This window comes from Elephas maximus, chromosome 8 (assembly GCF_024166365.1).
Source record: "Elephas maximus indicus isolate mEleMax1 chromosome 8, mEleMax1 primary haplotype, whole genome shotgun sequence".
NCBI lineage: Eukaryota > Metazoa > Chordata > Mammalia > Proboscidea > Elephantidae > Elephas > Elephas maximus.
The window spans coordinates 91,736,139-91,754,584 of record NC_064826.1 but is presented as its reverse complement, the minus strand read 5'-3'; the positions used below and the strand labels follow the sequence as shown (position 1 = coordinate 91,754,584).

General features: G+C 44.4%; 1 protein-coding gene across 10 annotated transcripts in view; it reads left to right on the top strand.

Annotated features, from left to right (window-relative positions):
• The window catches only part of NOD1 (nucleotide binding oligomerization domain containing 1), an 84,113-nt gene that overhangs the window by 58,221 nt on the left and 7,446 nt on the right, over positions 1-18,446 (top strand). For 6 of the 10 annotated variants that reach the window (XM_049893242.1, XM_049893237.1, XM_049893232.1 and 3 more), the window contains 3 exons: positions 2,606-2,689; positions 6,885-12,797; positions 15,276-18,077. In XM_049893242.1, coding sequence (XP_049749199.1) covers positions 2,606-2,689; positions 6,885-6,957 — 157 coding nt within the window. In that variant the 3' untranslated portion in view covers positions 6,958-12,797; positions 15,276-18,077. The remainder of the gene's footprint in view (positions 1-2,605; positions 2,690-6,884; positions 12,798-15,275; positions 18,078-18,446) is intronic. The other 4 variants (XM_049893238.1, XM_049893239.1, XM_049893236.1 and 1 more) reach the window with 4 other exon arrangements.

The window sequence follows — 18,446 nt, the reverse complement described above, 5'->3', positions numbered from 1 at the left end:
AAGAGGATCTTGTCTGATTTGTGCATGCACAGAACACGCTGGCCCTAGTTAAGGTCAGACCCACCAGACACAGATGGCCTGAGCACTGACAGGCTTTTTAGGGACATTAAGTACTGTCTTCCTACCTTGCCTCTTGCCCAGTCTTGGCTGGAGGCAGCTTACCTTGCACTCAAAACTGTGAAGGTGGTGACTAGAAATCAGGGGCATTTAACTGAATGTAGAACTCTGTGTCTAATTCTTGCCCCTATTTTTTGCTCCTTTCGTAAAAGTGTCCAAATTACACTTGGGGTCATGCTCACTGGAAGACCATCATCTGTGCCACTGAGCCCAGGGGTCCCAGCCTTTAGGAGGTGGGGTTGGGAGCACAAGGTCCCAGCTGCAGCACCTCCACGAGTAGTAGTCCTGCACGCCTGGGCAGTAACGGTGATAAGAGCTCCCTTCCACTGAGCGCTGTACTAGGAGTTGTGAGAACCACTTCATACATATCCTGCCATTGAAACCTCACTTACCTATAGGAAAGTTATCTTATAATTATTCCCATTTTATAGATGAGGCAACTGAGGTGCAGGTAGCTAAGTGTCTTTCTTCGGAGTGCCATAGCTGAAAAGCAGGGTTGTGAGGTGGGGGACTTTTTAACCACTATACTATACTGCCTCTCTGAGGAGCTAGGCCCTTTCATGCTTCATCAGTCACAATAGCATGGGCCCTAGTCTGGGGCCTTCTTGGGTCAGTGCCCAGGGTTTCTAAGGGTCAGATTTTGTGTGTGTGTGTGCTTTAGGTGCAAGTTTACAGTTTAAGTTAATTTCTCATATAAAAATTTATACACACTGTTTTGTGACATTAGTTGCAATCCCCACAATGTGACAGCATGCTCCTCCTTTCTGCCCCGGTTCCCTGTGTCCATTCAGCAAGTTCCTGTCCCTTCCTGCCTTTTCATCCTGCCTCCAGACGGGAGCTGCCCATTTGGTCTCATGTATCCGATTGAATTAAGAAGCACACTCCTCACGGGTATTATTTTTTGTTTTATAGTCCTGTCTAATCTTTGTCTGAAGAGTAGGCTTTAGGAATGGTTTAATTTCTGGGTTAACAGAGTGTCCAGGAGCCATAGTTTCGGGGTTCCTCTAGTCTCTGTCAGACCATTAAGTCTGGTCTTTTCGTGTGAATTTGATTTCTGCTCCACACTTTTCTCCTGCTCAGTCCAGGACTCTCTGTTGTGTTCCCTGTCAGGGCAGTCATTGTTGGTAGCCAAGCACCATCTAGTTCTTCTGATCTCAGGCTGGTAGAGTCTCTGGTTCATGTGGTCCTTTAGTCTTTTGGGCTGATATTTTCCTTGTGTCTTTGGTTTTCTTCATTCTCCTTTGCTCCAAGTGGGATGGGACCAATCGATGTATCTTAGATGACCGCTCGCAAGTTTTTAAGACCCTGGAAGCCACTCACCAAAGTGGGATGCAGGACATTTTCTTAATAAATTTTGTTATGCCAGTTGACCTAGGTATCCCCTGAAACTATTGTCCCCAGACCCCAGCCCCGGCTGCTCTGTCCCTCAAAGAGTTTAGATATCTCCAGGAAATTTCTAAGGGTCAGATTTAGCAGGAGCCTTGTCCTTCAACTAGCCAGGAGTGAGCCTGTGGCGAAGCATAAACACATTGCTGCCTCCAGCTGCATTTATTTCCTGGTTGGGTTAGAAGCAGAGCTGCTCCAGGGAACATTTCAGGAATTTCCTGGCTTTCCAGCCATATCTGCAGCTTTTGTTTCGTTTGGGTTATTGCCACCCAGCATAACGGGCACAGTCTTAGAGGCTTATAATAAATCAGAAACAAAATCGACGCTTTTCCACTGGGACCCATGAGTGGCAGCATTTGAAAACTGTTTCTCCTCCCTCCCTCTTGGATGTTAGAGAGAATGTGGTACCATCTTAGAAGCCTTTGTAGCCCCACCCCTAGAGAAGTGGAAAACGACCAGTTGGCAGCTACTTTTAAAAACTGCCTTGCCTTTCCCTACCCACCTGGAAGACTGCCTGTTTGCCTGATGTATTTCTTAGAATTTATTGTTTAGACAGGTGGCCTCTAAACATTTTTGACTAGGTGCTTCTGCAATAAAAATGTCAAGTACACACACACATATACCCGTTGCCATTGAGTCAATTCCGACTCATAGCGACCCTATAGGACAGGGAAAAACTGCCCTATAGGGTTTCCAAGGAGCGGCTGATGGATTCAAACTGCCAGCCCTTTGGTTAGGAGCCATGCTTTTAACCACTGTGCCATCAGGGCTCCATATGTATGGGTATGTATATATGTGTGTGTGTGTGTATATATATATATATATATATATATAAAATATATACTCATGTATTATACTGTCTGCATATGAATAAACAGATATATTGTGTTCACTATAAAAATACAGAAAAAATTAAAAATTTTAAAAGAATGTCCTTTATTCTAGTGGGCCTGATCAAGACAACCTTAGCAAGGTTAAAAGTCAAGCGGAGACAGTTCTTCCCTTGACCCTGTCTTTTATCCCATTATACCCTTACAACTCCCTAACAAGGGGGGCAGATTTAATCCACTATTATGTATTTCACACACATGTGTTCTTTCAGGCTTATCCAGAACCAGATCACAGCCAAGGGGGTTGCCCACCTGGCAGATGCATTGCAGGAGAACACCGGCATAACAGAGATTTGGTAAGACCCTTCACCGCTTGTTATAACAACAATAATGACAGTTTACTCAGCACCTTCTACTGTGTGCCAAGCACCGTGTAGGGAAATTCCCATTTATTCCTCATCTTTCCAACAACCCTGCAAAGTATGTGGTATTATCTCCAATTCACAGATGTAGAAACTGAAGCCCAGACAGGTGAAGTCAAACTTGTCCAAGGTCACACTCAAGAGAAGAAACTAGAATTTGGCCCAGACTGCATGACTCCAGTCTGTGCTCGCCTCCCCTGTGCCAGCGGCTGGATTTGAGCTGACTTGTGTTCTCTGTTTCCTGTTTCTGCTTTGAGAACTTGTTAATGCTAGTGGGAGAAAACCACACCGTTTGCTTTCATATAACACTAAGCCCTGTTCTTTATTGCTTCCCACAAGACACCCCCCCCGCCCACTCTTCAGCCCCCTTCATAATTTAATTGCCTGGGTGAGGTGGGACGGGGTCCATACTAGTAGATGCGCATGTGGAATACACAGGGTGTTTTTTGGTAGTGAAAACACTTACCGCTGTCTTGTACCTGTTTTATGCAAGGCATCATGTTAGGTGTTGGGGATACAGCAATTAACATGACAGAAGGGACCTGGCCTCTTAAAAGTGCTGGCTCAACCAAGCTGAGAACTGAGGGTTTTGGCACTGGCCCTGTGTACCTGAACATGGACTTGTAAGTGCTTTTGAAATTTGCTATCAACTCTAGGACTGGAGACAGCCCTTCAGAGTGAGGCTCAGGCCCACGTGGAGAAGCTGGTAGGGGCAGAGCTGGGTTTCCATTGAGGACACAGACCACAGGACTGTATGCTCCTGCTATGTTGAGATATATGGGCTCCTGCGTTATGAACCCAATCCCTCAGCTCAAGGGGTAGTTTCTTATTAGCTACTTTCTTTTTTCATGATGGGGAGAATTTCAGAGCTGAAGAACCCAAAATGTTGAGGTACAGTTCCCTGCCCTCAGCTCCCGGGACAGATTACCCAAGAAGCAAGGTATGCACGGGCTTACTTGTGCTTACTTATTAATTGGTAATGCACAATTTCACCTGTTTTCACCACATCAGAGATGTTCTGAAACTCACGTGAAACTGTGCAGTACTGAGTAATAAGTAAATGCCTGTGTGTACCTTGCTTACTGTGAACCTGCGCATACCTTGCTTACTGGTTAATCTGCCCTGGCCTCAGCTCCTAAAGCTTTTTAAACTTTGTTTTGGAACTCACTAATGGATCATAAAATCAGATTGGTGGGTTGCAAACAGCAATGTTTTAAAAACATATAACAGAAAAGAACAGAATACCATGGTATGGAGAATTATTTTGTTCATCTTTTATCTTGGGCATGCATGTGAGTATGGATGCTGGTTCACATGTAAAATGTAATTCTTATTTTGGGTCACAGTCAAAAAACAAACCTTTTGAACAACACTGTCATAGAGAATAGAGGCAGATTCAACAAGACTGATGAAGGACACTGGGCATACGTGCTGAGAAGCCCAGCCCACTCAATCCAGAAGGCACGTTAGAACTGACGGAATGCTGGTCTGCTTTTCTCCCCTGCAGCCCTCACACACATGATCCCTTGCCTAGTACCTCTCCATTTCCTGTTAACTCTTTTGCTTGAGTAGAACAGGCAGAGAAGAAGAGGAAGGTGGCAGGCAGGCTTCAGAACAGTTTGCAAGTGACAGGTGGCCTCTATTTTTCTTATAAGCTGGTTAGAGAGTTGTAAGGATATGAAGCTGCTTTAATTCTGTCAAGCTTTAAAATATGCATTTACTGATTCTCAACGGCCACTGTTCCTATACAAGGAACTATTACATTAGGCCAGGTGTCTTTAGTTTCAAAGAAGCCTGAGACAGGCCTGCATGTAGGGGGTGAGGAGGGGAACCTGCCAGATTCTGGGAGGGCAGGATGGATGGCTGCAGTGCTGGCCTTGGGATTATCTGCAGTTCAGTGCCTGGCTTGTCCCCAGAGCTGCTCAGAATGTGTTTCTGTCTATGTGACCTCATGGGACTGGGCCCTGTTCAAAGGCTGCCACACCAGGCAGATGTGGTCGAGCAGGCAGGGGAGCTGGATTTAGGGAACAGCTCTGTTTGGAGACATCAGTGGCCGAGATGCACTGGTCTCCCTCAATTCGTTATCCGTATGGACATTATGGATATTTATTTTGTAGTCTGAAGTGCCTTGGTGAGTTTTGCATTAAAAGTCAGAAAGTAGCAGTTTTCAATGATCTGAACGTCGTAAATTATAGCATTTTTCACACCCCATTATAATAGCTTTTTCATGAGGCTATCTCCTGCAGACCGTGAGCTCCTTGAGGGTAGGGACTCTGTCCTGGTCACTGGCATGTCCCAGGGACCAGCACTGTGTCTTTAATCATTCACTGAATAATAATATGTTTGAATGTGTCGGGCACTGTGCTAGCATCAACAATTCAGTGGTGAACAAAATGCACCTGGCCTCATGGGTTTGCCATCTAGTGAGGGATACATTGTAAAAAAAAAAAAAAAAGTTCACATAATTACTTAATTGTGATTAGTGCTATAAAGGGGAAGGCTAGGAGGAGAACATAATACAGGATGAAGCTTTAGGGAAGGTCTCCCTAAGGAGGGGGTATTTAAACTAAGCCATGAAGGATGAGTAGGAGTTAGTCGACTGAGGCAGGAGGAAGAGTGTTCCAGGTAGGGGGAACAGCATATGCAAAGGCTCTGAGGCAGAGATAGCATGTTGTCCTTGAAGAACTACAAGAAGGCAGATGTGCCATGGGGTCCAGACAGTGTGGAAGAGAGGGGCAACAGGAGGCCAAGGAGGTAGGCAGAGATAGACCAAAAAAGACCTGTGGGTCATAGTAAGTATTTAGTCTTTATCCTAAAAGCAGGAAACCCTGGTGGCATAGTGGTTAAGTGCTACAGCTGCTAACCAAGAGGTTGGCAGTTCACATCTGCCAGGTGCTCCTTGGAAACTCTATGGGCAGTTCTACTCTGTCCTATAGGGTCGTTGTCAGTCAGAATTGACTCGATGGCAGTGGGTTTAGTTTTTTTTTTTTTAATCCTAAAAGCAGTGGAAAGTCATTGAAGGGTTTTAAGATTTGCCTTGTAAAGGACCACTCTGGCTCATCTAGGAGCAGGGGTTTGAGGAGGCCAGAGTGCATATGAAGGGACCAAGCAGTTAGATATTGCAGTGATCCAGAGAAGAGAGGATGGGTGCTCAGACCAGGTTGCTGGTGCTGAAGAAATGGAGAGGTTCCAAGGAGAAACCCTAAGGAAGTTTAGGGAAAATTAGAACTGTGCGATAAACTGAATATAAGGATAAGGAGGAAGTACCAAGGTTGACCCCAGGTCACTAAATTGCACAGCTGGATGAACAGTGACTGTTGTGGATTGAATTGTGTCCCCCCAACATGTGTGTTAATTTGCCTAGGCCATGATTCTCAGTATTGTGTGGTTGTCTTCCATTTAATCATCTTATGTAATTATCCGATGTGTTGTAAATCCTAACCTAGGGTCACCATGAGTCGGAATCCACTCAACAGCAATGGGTTTGGGTTTATGACGTTAATAAGGCAGGATTAGAGGCACTCGTGTTAATGAGGCAGGACTCAATCTACGATTAGGTTGTATCTTAAGTCAGTCTCTTTTGAGATATAAAAGAGAGAAGCAAGCAGAGAGGAGAGGGACCTCATTACTACAAAGAAAGAAGCACAGGGAGTGCAGCGTGTCCTTTGGACCCAGGGCCCCTGTACTGAGAAGCACCTAGACCAGGGAAAGATTGATGACAAGGACTTTCGCCCAGAATGAACAGAAAGAAAAAGCCCTCCTCTAGAGCTGGCACCCTAAATTTGGACTTCTAGCCTTCCAGACTGTGAGAGAATAAATTTCTGTTTGTTAAAGCCATCCACTTGTGGTATTTCTGTTCTAGCAGCACTAGACAGTGACCAGTCACTGGGCTGGGAATCTTGAAGGAGGATCACAGAGCTAGGGACCCTGGGGAGATGTGATCACTTTGAGGTGCTGTGAGACATCCACGTGAAGACGTCAAGCAGGTAATGAATTGGCTTCACAGAAGAGAGGTCTTTGAATTTCAGAGTCAGTGAGGCATGAGTGCATTAGGAACACATATTGGGGAGAACTCTACAACAGCCCCTAACATTTTACTTGTGTTCTTTGTTTTTCTTCTTTTGAACAGCCTGAATGGAAACTTGATAAAGCCAGAAGAGGCCAAAGTCTATGAAGATGAGAAACGCATTATCTGTTTGTGAGAGGATGTTTTCCTGTACGTGGGCCTTTACCCTGGGAGTCTCTTTAGCAGAAGCTTCATTCCGCAGTCAGCTCGTTTTGGATGCCTTAAAGGGGTCTGCTGAAATGGCACTGTCAGACGTCTACTGCCTTGATGCTGCAAATCTTCCTCCCCTGCAAATGCCTGATTGGCAAACTTGCTAAGTAACTGTTCACACTTTTGCCAGAAAACAGTGTACTTGTGAGCCGCTTTAGATAATATAAATATACTATGAAGAGACTTTAATGCATATCCACAACTATTTTTATCTGAAATTAAAGGAAAAAGAGTTTGAGGAGAACAGAGGAGGCCATATATACCACAGGGGAGGTTCATACAAAGGACCCCTGGGAGTGAGCTGAATACCGATGTCTTCATTGAAGGGTTGAGGGCTTGGTGCAGAGTTGGTGCCAAGCTTCTAGGAAAAAAGATGCTCAACAAACAAGCAGTGTTTTACCTGAAGTATTTCCCTCCTCCTCAGTGCTCCCTCATGTGTCAATGTCATGTGTTAGTATTATTCCCAATGCACAGCTATAGATACTGAGGTATGTACAGTGTAGGGATTTGACTCATCCAAGGTCTTGTGGGGATCTGGTGCAAAGAAAAAGGCCCATCATCGACCTTTGTTTTGGTACTGGAGTCTCAGTGTCTACTTACAACAGTCATAGGCTGCCCTCTTAGTTGGTCTTTGAGAAAGGACAATGCCTTCATAGTGCTGAGTTGTACATGGCTAGGCTGATCTCCTCTGAAAGGCCAAAGTACTATGGGCCAAGGGGCCCTGCCACAGAAAGAGAAAAAAATCGATTCCCATCCTCCAACAGGAACAAGGCATTTGTGGCCCTCATACCCCTGATGGAAGCTTCTTTCTCCCTTGCCCTTGAGTAGCTGGGAGGGTAACTGAGTTGGAGCTGAGCTGGCTGAGAACCCAGCTGGCAGAGCATGTCAGTCAGACACCCGGAACCATGGAGGGCATGTGGTGGACGCTCAACAGGGGGAAGAATTACCAGATAAGTCGTCATTTTGCCAATTCATTTGTTAATAAAACACTGAAAATGCTCACTATTCTAATTGTCTTAGTCTGAGATTTCTAAAAGGGACTCAGTTTGGTAATCTCGCTGTAATCCCTGAGCTCCATGCCCGACTCCCTTCAGAGGCACTCCCTGTGCTAAGTGGGGGCCTGGTGATGTGCTGTGAAGGAAGGTCATGGGTGTCATCAATTTGACCTTTTTCAGACCTCTCCACCTACCTTGGAACAAAAAAGCCCAAGGTAGCATCCAAGGCCTCTCCATCTGGCCCTGAAAACACACAGGTAACTTCTCAGAGAAAATGATTTGTGAGTCAGGGGCAGCGCTTTGAACCAGTTCATTCCAGTGTGACCCCCCTGCTGAGAATTTGTCTTCCCACCCCAGATATACTGAATCAGAATCCACATTTTGAATCACCTGGGGATCTTGTTCAAATATAGGTTCTGATTCAACGTATCTGGGATAGAAACAAATTATCAGCAGGGGGTCAAACCAGGATGAACTGGTTTGAAGCCCTGGTCAGAAGAGGGAGGCTGCGGCTAGGATATGCCAAGTGGGCCACATTTCACAGCCCTCACCACTGTACCATGGCAGGCCCTGGAAGGCCAAGTTCCAAGTCCACCACCTCCCTTGGCTGTTAACTGCTGAGTTGAGAACCCAGGTGGGTCTGTAACTGTGGCAAGAGGAACTGAGCTTATAGGGGCAGCTCATGAGAGGGAAAGGGTATAAGGGTAAGGGGGCCCTCCAACAGTACCTTTGAGTTCTCAGGGTTCAAGCCTGGCTTTGTACAGCAGCCCCTGTCAGGAAATTAGCTCTGGAAGTTATGGGGAAATCCTACAGTCAGACAGTCACAGAGTGGCAGTTTCTGTAAAGGCACTGCCTTGGTGGTTCCTGACACCCTCCAGCCTCCCCCAAACCAGGGTCTGCTGCCTGTTTTACCTTAATATGTGTGGACTCAGGAGGGTTAAGAGACCGAGCCTCTAGGATTTATCCATTACTTACCATGTGCCAGGTGCTGGGCACATTTCTAATCCTAACCCCCTTATGAGATACGTAAAACAGTACTATTTTATAGAGTTGCTGGGCTGTGTGTGTTGTGGAGACAATGTCTGGAGTCAGCAGAAGAAAGAACAAGCAGAGGACTTCGGGGAGGGAATGCTCCAGAAGCAGTGGAGAGTTTGGAGTCAGATCCAGGTTCGAATCGAGGCCTCACTACTTGCCAGCCCTAAGACTCTGGACATATTTGACTCAAACTCTCAGAGTTGGCCATGGGACGAGTGCTTTACGTGTTGCTGCACTGAACTCTTCACAGCTAGCTAATGGCAGGCCTGGCTCTGCCTGAACCTGTGGCTTAAGAAAGCACTTTACCTTCCTCTCTACGATCCCGCCTCCCCGTACTGATTAAGCCCTGCACGCTAGGTACTGTGCTGGATGTTGGTAAGTTTCAGACCTTCCCCAGGAATTCAGCTAGAGGGAGAGACAGAGAACTAAGTCATTAACCAGGAAGGTAAGTGCCAGTAGAGACACGTGTTCCATGTTCTGGACGCACGGAAGAGTCAGGCAACGCTGATGCAGTGGCAGGGTCCAATCTTCCAACACATGGCAGAGTTCAAAACAGTTAATGAGAAAAAAATCAAGGAAAAAATTTTTGAGCTATTTTGATATTTGTTATTTGCCAAAAGGCAACAAGTAGTCATGGGGAAAATCAGATCTTGTTTAACATCCTTGCACTTATTTTATAATTTACTATTGTTTTTTAAATTCAGATAATTGGGGGCCCAAAACCCTTTTAGGGTTTAGTGCATCTAAAAGTCTTACTCTGGTCTTGGGTTCAGTTAGTTCCATTTTAAGGCAGAGAGAACCATGCTGTGATGGCCCCTGGGCCCTGCAACTCTGCCAAAAGTCCATGCTTCACCCTTAAACTGTTACACTCCTTAACTTTACTGGTTAAAATAGATGGTAAAGGGAGTAAAATTTCGCAGCAAGAATCTGCTTGGTGACATGAGCTTTGGGTTCCTCAAGAGCCAATTCCACTTTTATTAAAATTCTCCACGGACCTGTGATGATGATCATGGTTTTGCCTTTCAGCTCCATAGTAAGGTTTTTTTCTGGAGGTGAACAATTTGTTACTGGAAACAGACTTGTGCCATACCTGAAAGTGGGCCAAAATATCGATGAGCCAAATGCTCTTTCCTGGTTCAGGAGCTGAGGGGAACCGGGACAGCTGGCAGAGGCTTTTGGGCCTGGCTTTGTGTGGTGGTGCTGGCCTTGGCGCTCTTCTTTACTGTGCAATGAAGAAATGGGTTCATTCCCCAGTATGCAGCCAGCTGGCACTTAAATGGAAGTGCCTCTTTGGTAATGATGAAAATTAACGGGCCAGGTTTTTCACTGACAAAGCTAGGATATTGCGGGAAGCTTGATGTTGAAATGTTTGAGCTTTATTTCAAGAACTTCCAGCCACATATTTGACCCAGCTGGAAGTTCCCTAAGCTATAGTTACTAGCCAGGGCCTAATCTTTACACATGTGTGTGTGTGGTCAGTGCCCGACACTGTCTAGGATGAGGACCGGGACAGAGTTTTATTCTATTGAAAGGAGACGCTACTGACTTCACATGTACATTGTTCTCTCCCAGCTGCGGGAAGGAATTTATAAATTCATATGTTGGGATCTGTTTTAAAGTGGCAAAGTGCCACTAACACTTGTGTGCAGGTGTCAGTATTTTCAAAATCAGTTTCCCTTGATTAAAAAAATTTATGTATGTGTGCGTGTAGGAGCCCTGGTGGCACAACAGATAAACACTCCGATGCTAACTGAAAGGCTGCGGGTTTGAACCCATCTAGCAACTTTGCGGGAGAAAGACCTGGTGATCTGCTCTCGTAAAGATTACAGCCTAGGAGACCTTACAGGGCAGTTCTCTGTCACGTGTGGTCACTATGAGTCAGAATCGATAGGACAGCAACCAACAACATGTGTTCATGCTTTGCCTAAACAAATCCAGCCTATCTGATCGTATGGAAACCACTTCCTCACAATCACCTATGAAGTAGGAATTATTTCAAGAATGAGGAAACTGAGGACTAGTGAATATGAATATGTATCTTATTACAATCAGTGTTTTAGGGATTCAGTGCTGCTATAATGGAAATGCCACAAATGGATGGCTTTAACAAAGAGAAATTTATTTTCTCACAGTTCGGAAGTCTAGAAGTCTGAATTCAGGGTGGCAGCTCCAGGGGAAGGCTTCTCAGCACAGGGACCCCAGGTCCAAAGGACATACTATGCTCCTGGTGCTGCTTTCTTGGTGGTATGAGGTCCCCAGGTCTCTCTGATGGCTTCTCTCTTTTATATCTCAAAAGAGATTGGCTGAAGACAGGACCTAATCTTGTAGATTGAGTCCTGCCTCATTAACATAACTGCTGCTAATCCCACTCCATTAACATCTTAAGAGGTAGGATTTACAACACACATGAAAATCACATCAGATGACAAAATGGCGGACAATCACACAATACTAGGAATCACGATCTAGCCAAGTTGACACATATTTTGGGGGGACACAATTCAATCTGTGACAAACAGGATGTGTATAAAAATGGGAAAAAAGAGCAAAATCCTTCAGGAAAAGGATCTTGGCAAATGGAGAATGATGGCATGTGGAAAGGACCTTAGAACTCAGTTAGCTCAATCCCCTCAACTGACCAGTGAGGAAACTAGAGGCGGAAGGTCACAGGCTTTACTATTGATAAAGCAAGAACTAGAACATAGACCTTTGGCTGGTTTTATTTTCCCACTGCTCTGACAGTATTTGTGACCTCTAGTTGACTCTGCAATTGACCTTCTTTGCACCATGCCAGTTAAACCTGGTTCTCATCACCGAAAAAAAAAAAAAGGTTCTCATCACCAAGGCAAGTTAAATACAATGAACTCTTCTTGTCCCAAGAATCTCTTTAGTGTTCCTGGAATTTCTTTGAGAAGCCTGATCTCTCTGTACTAAAAGTTACAGAACTCTGGAGTCACGTTTATAAGCCTCAAGTCAGGTGGCCAAGAATACCCTGAAAGATGGCTGGCAACATCAGAGTCTGACTCTAGAGAGCCCGGGGTTTTGTCAGTGGCCAAACATCCTACATCCACCAATCATGGCACTGGATCAGAGGTAGGTGCATTCCAGAGAGCGAGAGAAGGTCCTGTTTGAGTGATTTTCATCACAAGAGGGCAGCACGTGTCCAGTAGTTAATCCATTACATAAGTGGACTGAGTGATTGAACTGTGCAAGGGGGCCTGGTGACTGACACATTGTTCTATTCCAATAAGACTCAAATCATATTACATTGTGTTAAGAACAATTTTATCTTAAACCAATTCATCTGTGAGTTCAAAGACACAGAGAAGTATAGAAAGTTAGCCTGCAAGTACACTCTAATATGAGCAGTATTACAGCAAGATCCCTGGGCACTGATGATGTGGATTCAGATCCCAGCACTACCAGTAGCTGTGTGATCTTGGACAAGTGACTTTGCCTCCTGTGCCAGAATTTCCCATCAGTAAAATGGGGTCGATGAGAATGCTTCCTCGCAGGCTGTTTTGTTATGAGGAATAAATGAGCTAATATATGCAAAGCACTTAGAACAGTACCTGGCATGTAGCAGGGTTCCATAAGCAACTGTCTATTACCTAACCAGACCTCTTTCTTCCAGCCCTGCCTTAGTGAGCATCACGGATAAGGCAGGAGAAAAGCGGAGGCCGTGCTGTGCCAGTCTTCCTACCTTCAAGAGCCTCTCCAAAACATCATTTTTAAGGTGATAGCAAAGTCTAGACTTTTAAGCAGCCCAGATACTACAAGCTGTTTCCGAGGCTGAATACCTGCAGGATAAGAACTAACCATTCCCTATATACCTATGGGGCAGCTCTACTCTGTCCTATAGGGTCGCTATAAGTCGGAATCGACTCGACGGCACTGGGTTTTTTTTATACCTGAAATTGTCTTTTTTAATTTTGTTAAGGGACTGCGTGTCCAGGTGACCCTGTCATATCCGGAAGCATGGATGGGGAAATCCAAAAGCTTATTTGCATTTTGATTTGATTTCACAGATGCTGGAGTATATTATTCAGCTTTCCACACTAAAACAACATGGCTGAAGGTGGTTTCTTTTTTTGAAGTCAGCATGTGGTTCTCTGTTTCTAGCATTCTTTTCATTCACTCATTAACATTGCTAGTGATTCCCCTGGCTGTAAGAGAAATGAATGACGGGTGTCTTGAGAGACAGCAGGAGAGAAGGTGAGAAGGGAGCGGGGAGGTAGGGATAGAATGGGAATAATAAGAAAGAGAAACATGAGAACAAAAAAAAAAAAAAAAAAGGGAGGGTTGGAAGGGTGGATTAACACCTGAAATCCTGATTTCTACCCTCCATCATACCCAGTATTGCAGATTCCAGAACACGGCCTAGTGTAGCTGGGGCCCTCAGCCCAGCACCCCGGGCATGCTGAAGTTTTACGGAGCCAGTGGTGAGCCAGCAGCGTATCACCTACTGAGTAGCTGTGGGCGACAGCCTGGCTGCCCATTGCTGCTTTTGGATTTTCAATTGGATTTTCACTAGGTGGTGTGAAGGATTTTTTCTTTCTGCTGAGACAGTGCACTTGGATCCACCGGTGGTCAATTGCACCCCATTCACTTGAATCCTCTGTTCTAGTGTTTCTCCATGTTTTCACGATTGTCCTCTAAGGAGACTTTTTAAACATTTTTCTCATGTCTCCTCCTCCCAATGAAATTTTAATACCACAGGTATACTGTGTTTCTGTTTATATATGTACTGTGGCCCTTTGTAGGGCCACAAACATTGTAATATCTAAGTTTTTTTGCCCCCAGGAACCAATTTTCACCCCTTGGGGGTGATATCACGCCTGTTGAGAATGTGTGAGCTGGTCATATCCTAGATAAGTATCATCACCCTTGCCGTCTCCAAGAGCCCCTCCATTACCCTGGAGGCTGCGTGACTTTCTACACATTATTCAGCTCCCAGTTCAATAAATCTTAAGAGTTATAAGCTTAACATTCTCAACTTAGGTTTCTTTCTTTTCACTCTTCTGTCCTGAAAACAGTTTTAATCTACGTGCAAAAACTTTGCTTATATGTGATCAGACACATGCTGTTTTGTGCAAGGGAAACAGTCCTTCGTAACACAGGCAGTTTGTGTCTGAGGCGCTCTGGCCCAGCAGCTCTGTTGATGAATTGTGGTGACGTGACTCCACCTACTGCCACCAGGCCTCTGACAGAACTTGAGGCCCAGTTTGCCTCTGCTGTTGTTCCACTTCCCCTTCTCACTTCCTGTTTCCACCACCCTCACACCCACTCAAGGAGACCTAGGAATGTCCAGAATTCCCCTTTTGAAACAGAACCCAGGCCTCTGCCCATCCCAGGCTGTGTACCTCCCACATCAGCCGTCCCCATTCCTCACTGCCGAATTGAGCTAAATATCAGGACATTACACGGACTGAAGTAATTCAGAATGAAACACAACTGTCTAATAGCATCACCCCTGCCAGATAGGTATTATGTCAGACGAGCAGTCTTCAGATCAAAAAGCTCTAACTAGACACATATAAGCAAAGAAGCTTCAGCCCAAATTAATCTTTGTGTCCCCTCAGTTGTATCCCCCACAATCCCAGAACAATTCCAGAACGTGGTTGGCACTCCTGAAAGGGTTTGTTCCCTGCAGTGTCTTAAGTAGAGATCAGCAAGTACATCTATCCATCCATTCATTCATTTTACAAATAAATATTAAATACCTACTTGTGCCAGGCACTATGCTGACTGCTAGGAATACAACGATGTTTGGGATTTGATTTTACCCTACTTACAAGTTAATAAGTTAGATTGTTACTGTTTCATGGACATTGACACAACACAGGAGACTCCCGGGGTCAGAGACAAAGGAAATTATAATTCAGAGAACAGCAAATGGCATGTGCACCAGCACGTTTGCACCAGCTCTCCATGTCCCTAAGTTCCACAGAGACAGTTGTGATGGGGCCCAGAAGGACGTTACACACACATCCATGTGGTTAGGCATCACAGCTGAAGAACGCTGAGCTTTCGGGAGCTTTCGGGAACTATTTTATAACAAGTAGTAAGAGAACCTGCTCTTTGTCCTAGATGGAGAAATTACCTCATGCCTCAAGGTTGTGTACTTCAAACACAGCCCTGAGGAATGGCCTGGGTAAAGACTAGTGCTGTGTGATTAATTACTTTTGTGTGTGGTCTTATAACTCCCACCCAGGTGATTGTGTGATATGGTAATTGTGGCCTACCAAGGGGATTGGTCAGTTTCGCCTTAAAAGGGAGCCAATTCCAGAGCAGAGAGGAGGAGTCTACCACCATCGAGGAAGGAGATATTCGGCATCAGGTGAGTTTCCTGGCCCACAGACAGACAAAGCTGAGTGCCTTTGAGCAGAGACTGAGGGCCAGGGAGAGGTGTGCCTGACAGCACAGTTGGGAAGAGGCTGTCCTGATGAAAGAACTGTACCCTGAGTGTTCCTGAGTCTGCCTTGTAACTGTTACTTCCCTAGTAAACCCCATAATCGTGAGAGTGGTCTGTGAGTTCTGTGTGGCCACTGCAATGAATAATTGAACCCAGCAAAGAAGTAGAGAGTGTTGTGGGAGGGACGGTTGGTTGATGTCAGAACTGGTAAAGATGGTGGAGAGAGAACGCATGTCTGACCTCCACCTCATAGGAATCAGCCTTGGGCTGTTGATTTCGGTTCTCCTTCCCCCTTGTGAAGTTAGAGAAGGTCAGATACTGCCCCATGCCCTTTTTACAAGTGGTCAGCCCTTGCACTCTTGGCATAGTAGTGGGAATGCATGGGAATGCCTAGGGCCCATGGCAGATTGCCTCTCTCAAAAGTGGACCTCACAGCACTTACAGTCTAGTGGGAAGATGGATATTTAACCAATAACCAGGTGGATAAATGTCAAATTACAACCATGATGAGGGCCTTGAGGAGAGGTACAGGGGCTTTGTGGGCCTATCCTAAGGAACACTTATCTCCCTTGCAGCCTTGATGGATGTGATCTGAATGGGAGAAAGAGGAGGGGTCCAGACAGATGAAACGGCTTGACCAAAGTCCCCATGGCTGCAGGGAGCCTGGCCACTATAACTGGAGCACAGAACAAAAGGAGGACTATATTATGAGTGAGACTGGGAAGTAGAAGACAGGGACCCACTCCAGGATTGGCCAGTGTTTCTTAAACTGTACGCTGGACTTGTTAGCAGGTTGTGAAAGCAATTTAGTGGACGCCCAATTAAACTGGAGCTTAAAGGACAAACCTGGGGTGGTGATATAAATTTGGGATTCAACAGCATACAGATGGTATTGAAGTTGTGATCATGGATGAGCCAACCTAGGGAGAGAGAATAGAGTGAGAAAACGGCCACAGACTAAGTCTTAAAGAACTGTGTCATTTAAAGACAAGGCGAAGGAGGATGAGCCCTCAAAGAAAACTAAGAAAGGCTGAAGAAAAAACAGGAGAGTATGGTGTTGTGTGGGTCAGTGGAGAATGAAACGGTCTCTTGAATGTTTTTGAAAGGTCAGTCCTGAAAAATTCCCATGGATTTAGTGACATGGAGGTTACTGGTCCCTTGAAAGAGCTGTTTTAAAATGACAACAAGGAAGCCAGGCTGGAGTGTGTTCAGCAGTAATTGAGAGACGAGGTTATCTTTCAAAAACTTTGATGTGAAGAAGACAAAATAGGATAGTAGTTCAAGGGGTATGTGGAGTCTAGAGAGGGTTACTTTGTTTGACTTAAGATGAGAGGGAGCTAAATGTTGATGGGAAAGATAAGACCCAAGGGAGAGGTGAGTATAGGAGAGGATGTGAGGCTCCTGAGAAGGTAAGTTGGGATGCGAAGCACAACACAGGTGAGGGAATGGACCTCACGTAGGCAGAAGGGCTGCTCCTCCACTGTGTAACAGTCAGAAAGGAGCATGAGAGAGCTGCAAACTAGACAGGTGTGTAAGGTTAGTAGTAGGACACTGAAACCACCATCAAATCCCAGGCATAATGTAAGACTTCACTGTTAAATAATAATCTCTTCAGGACACAGAAAAGCAAAAATAGGGCAGAACATATTTCTTCTAAATTTGGAAAGTTTTTTAGGAGTATTTTTGGCTATTTCAATTCCTTCCATGTTTGAAGAGAAAAACAAATAAAGGTATTAAGTAACAAGCATTGCAATCTCCCCACAATTTCCTCTCCCCAGGAGGAAGGCTCCAAGGTCCACCATCATTGAATAGAATGAAAGAAGCTGGGGAAATCAAGAGATGATAATAATGACAGCAAACTCTACTACACAGGGCTCAGAATATACCAAGATGCCTTCTAATCATTCCTATATACTCATTTTTTTTTTCTTTCATTTCTTATAATAACCCTATGAAGTTGAGAAAACTGAACTACCAAGAGGTTAAAGTAACTTGTCCAAGGTCTCAGAAAAAGCGAGTGGCAGAACTGGGATTAAAACACAGGCAGTCTTGACTCTAAGTTTGTGTTTAACCACTTATGCTATGCTGCTGCTATTAATTAAGTACACAACAACAAAGCTAATCCATAGATGAGGAGAGACAAGAGACCCTGCATGGGAGACTGGGGAACAGCTTGGGGGACAAAGTGAGGGACAAAGGAATAAAGAGAAATACGGGAGATAAAATGTATTTCCACCCTTCCCCCAAAATTCTATTATGAAAAATTTCAAACCTAGAGTAACCTGAAAAACAATGAACATTCATATCCTCCAAGTGGTATTAACCAGTATAAATATTTTACCATATTTCTTTCTCACTATATGTGTTTGTGTATGTACACACACACACATATATACACACACATACATGTTTAGACGTATTTTTTTATTTTAGTATAGCATTTGAAAGTAAGTTACACACATTGTGAAATTTTACCTCTCAATATTTTAGCAGGCATCTTCTAAGAACATAGACAATCTCCTACAAAACCGCAATTATCACGGTAGTGAGATTAACAATACTTCTATATCATCTAGGATCTAGTACTTTTCAAATTCTGGGGTAAGTGTATTTTAAAGAGGTTTTGCTGGGTGTTACAAATTTACTCTCCATTTACTATTTTCCCAGTATATTTATTTAGGATGTACTAGTAAATATTCCATTCTCATATATAGGTCTGAAAAGTAATTAAAAAATAAAATCAATATGATTTTTATTATAACCAACACTAATATTAGAACTTGATTCAGGGGTTATGAAACTGCTGCATAACTGGGCTCTACTAACAAATATGCAACTAAGTATGTATGTGAAGGATTTGCCTAATTTATGCTTTAGTACAGTAATATGTATTGCAGATTGTTAATGTTTCCCGATAACTCACATTTCTCTCTACCCATGTGATTTGCATTGGATAATGTTAACACTGGC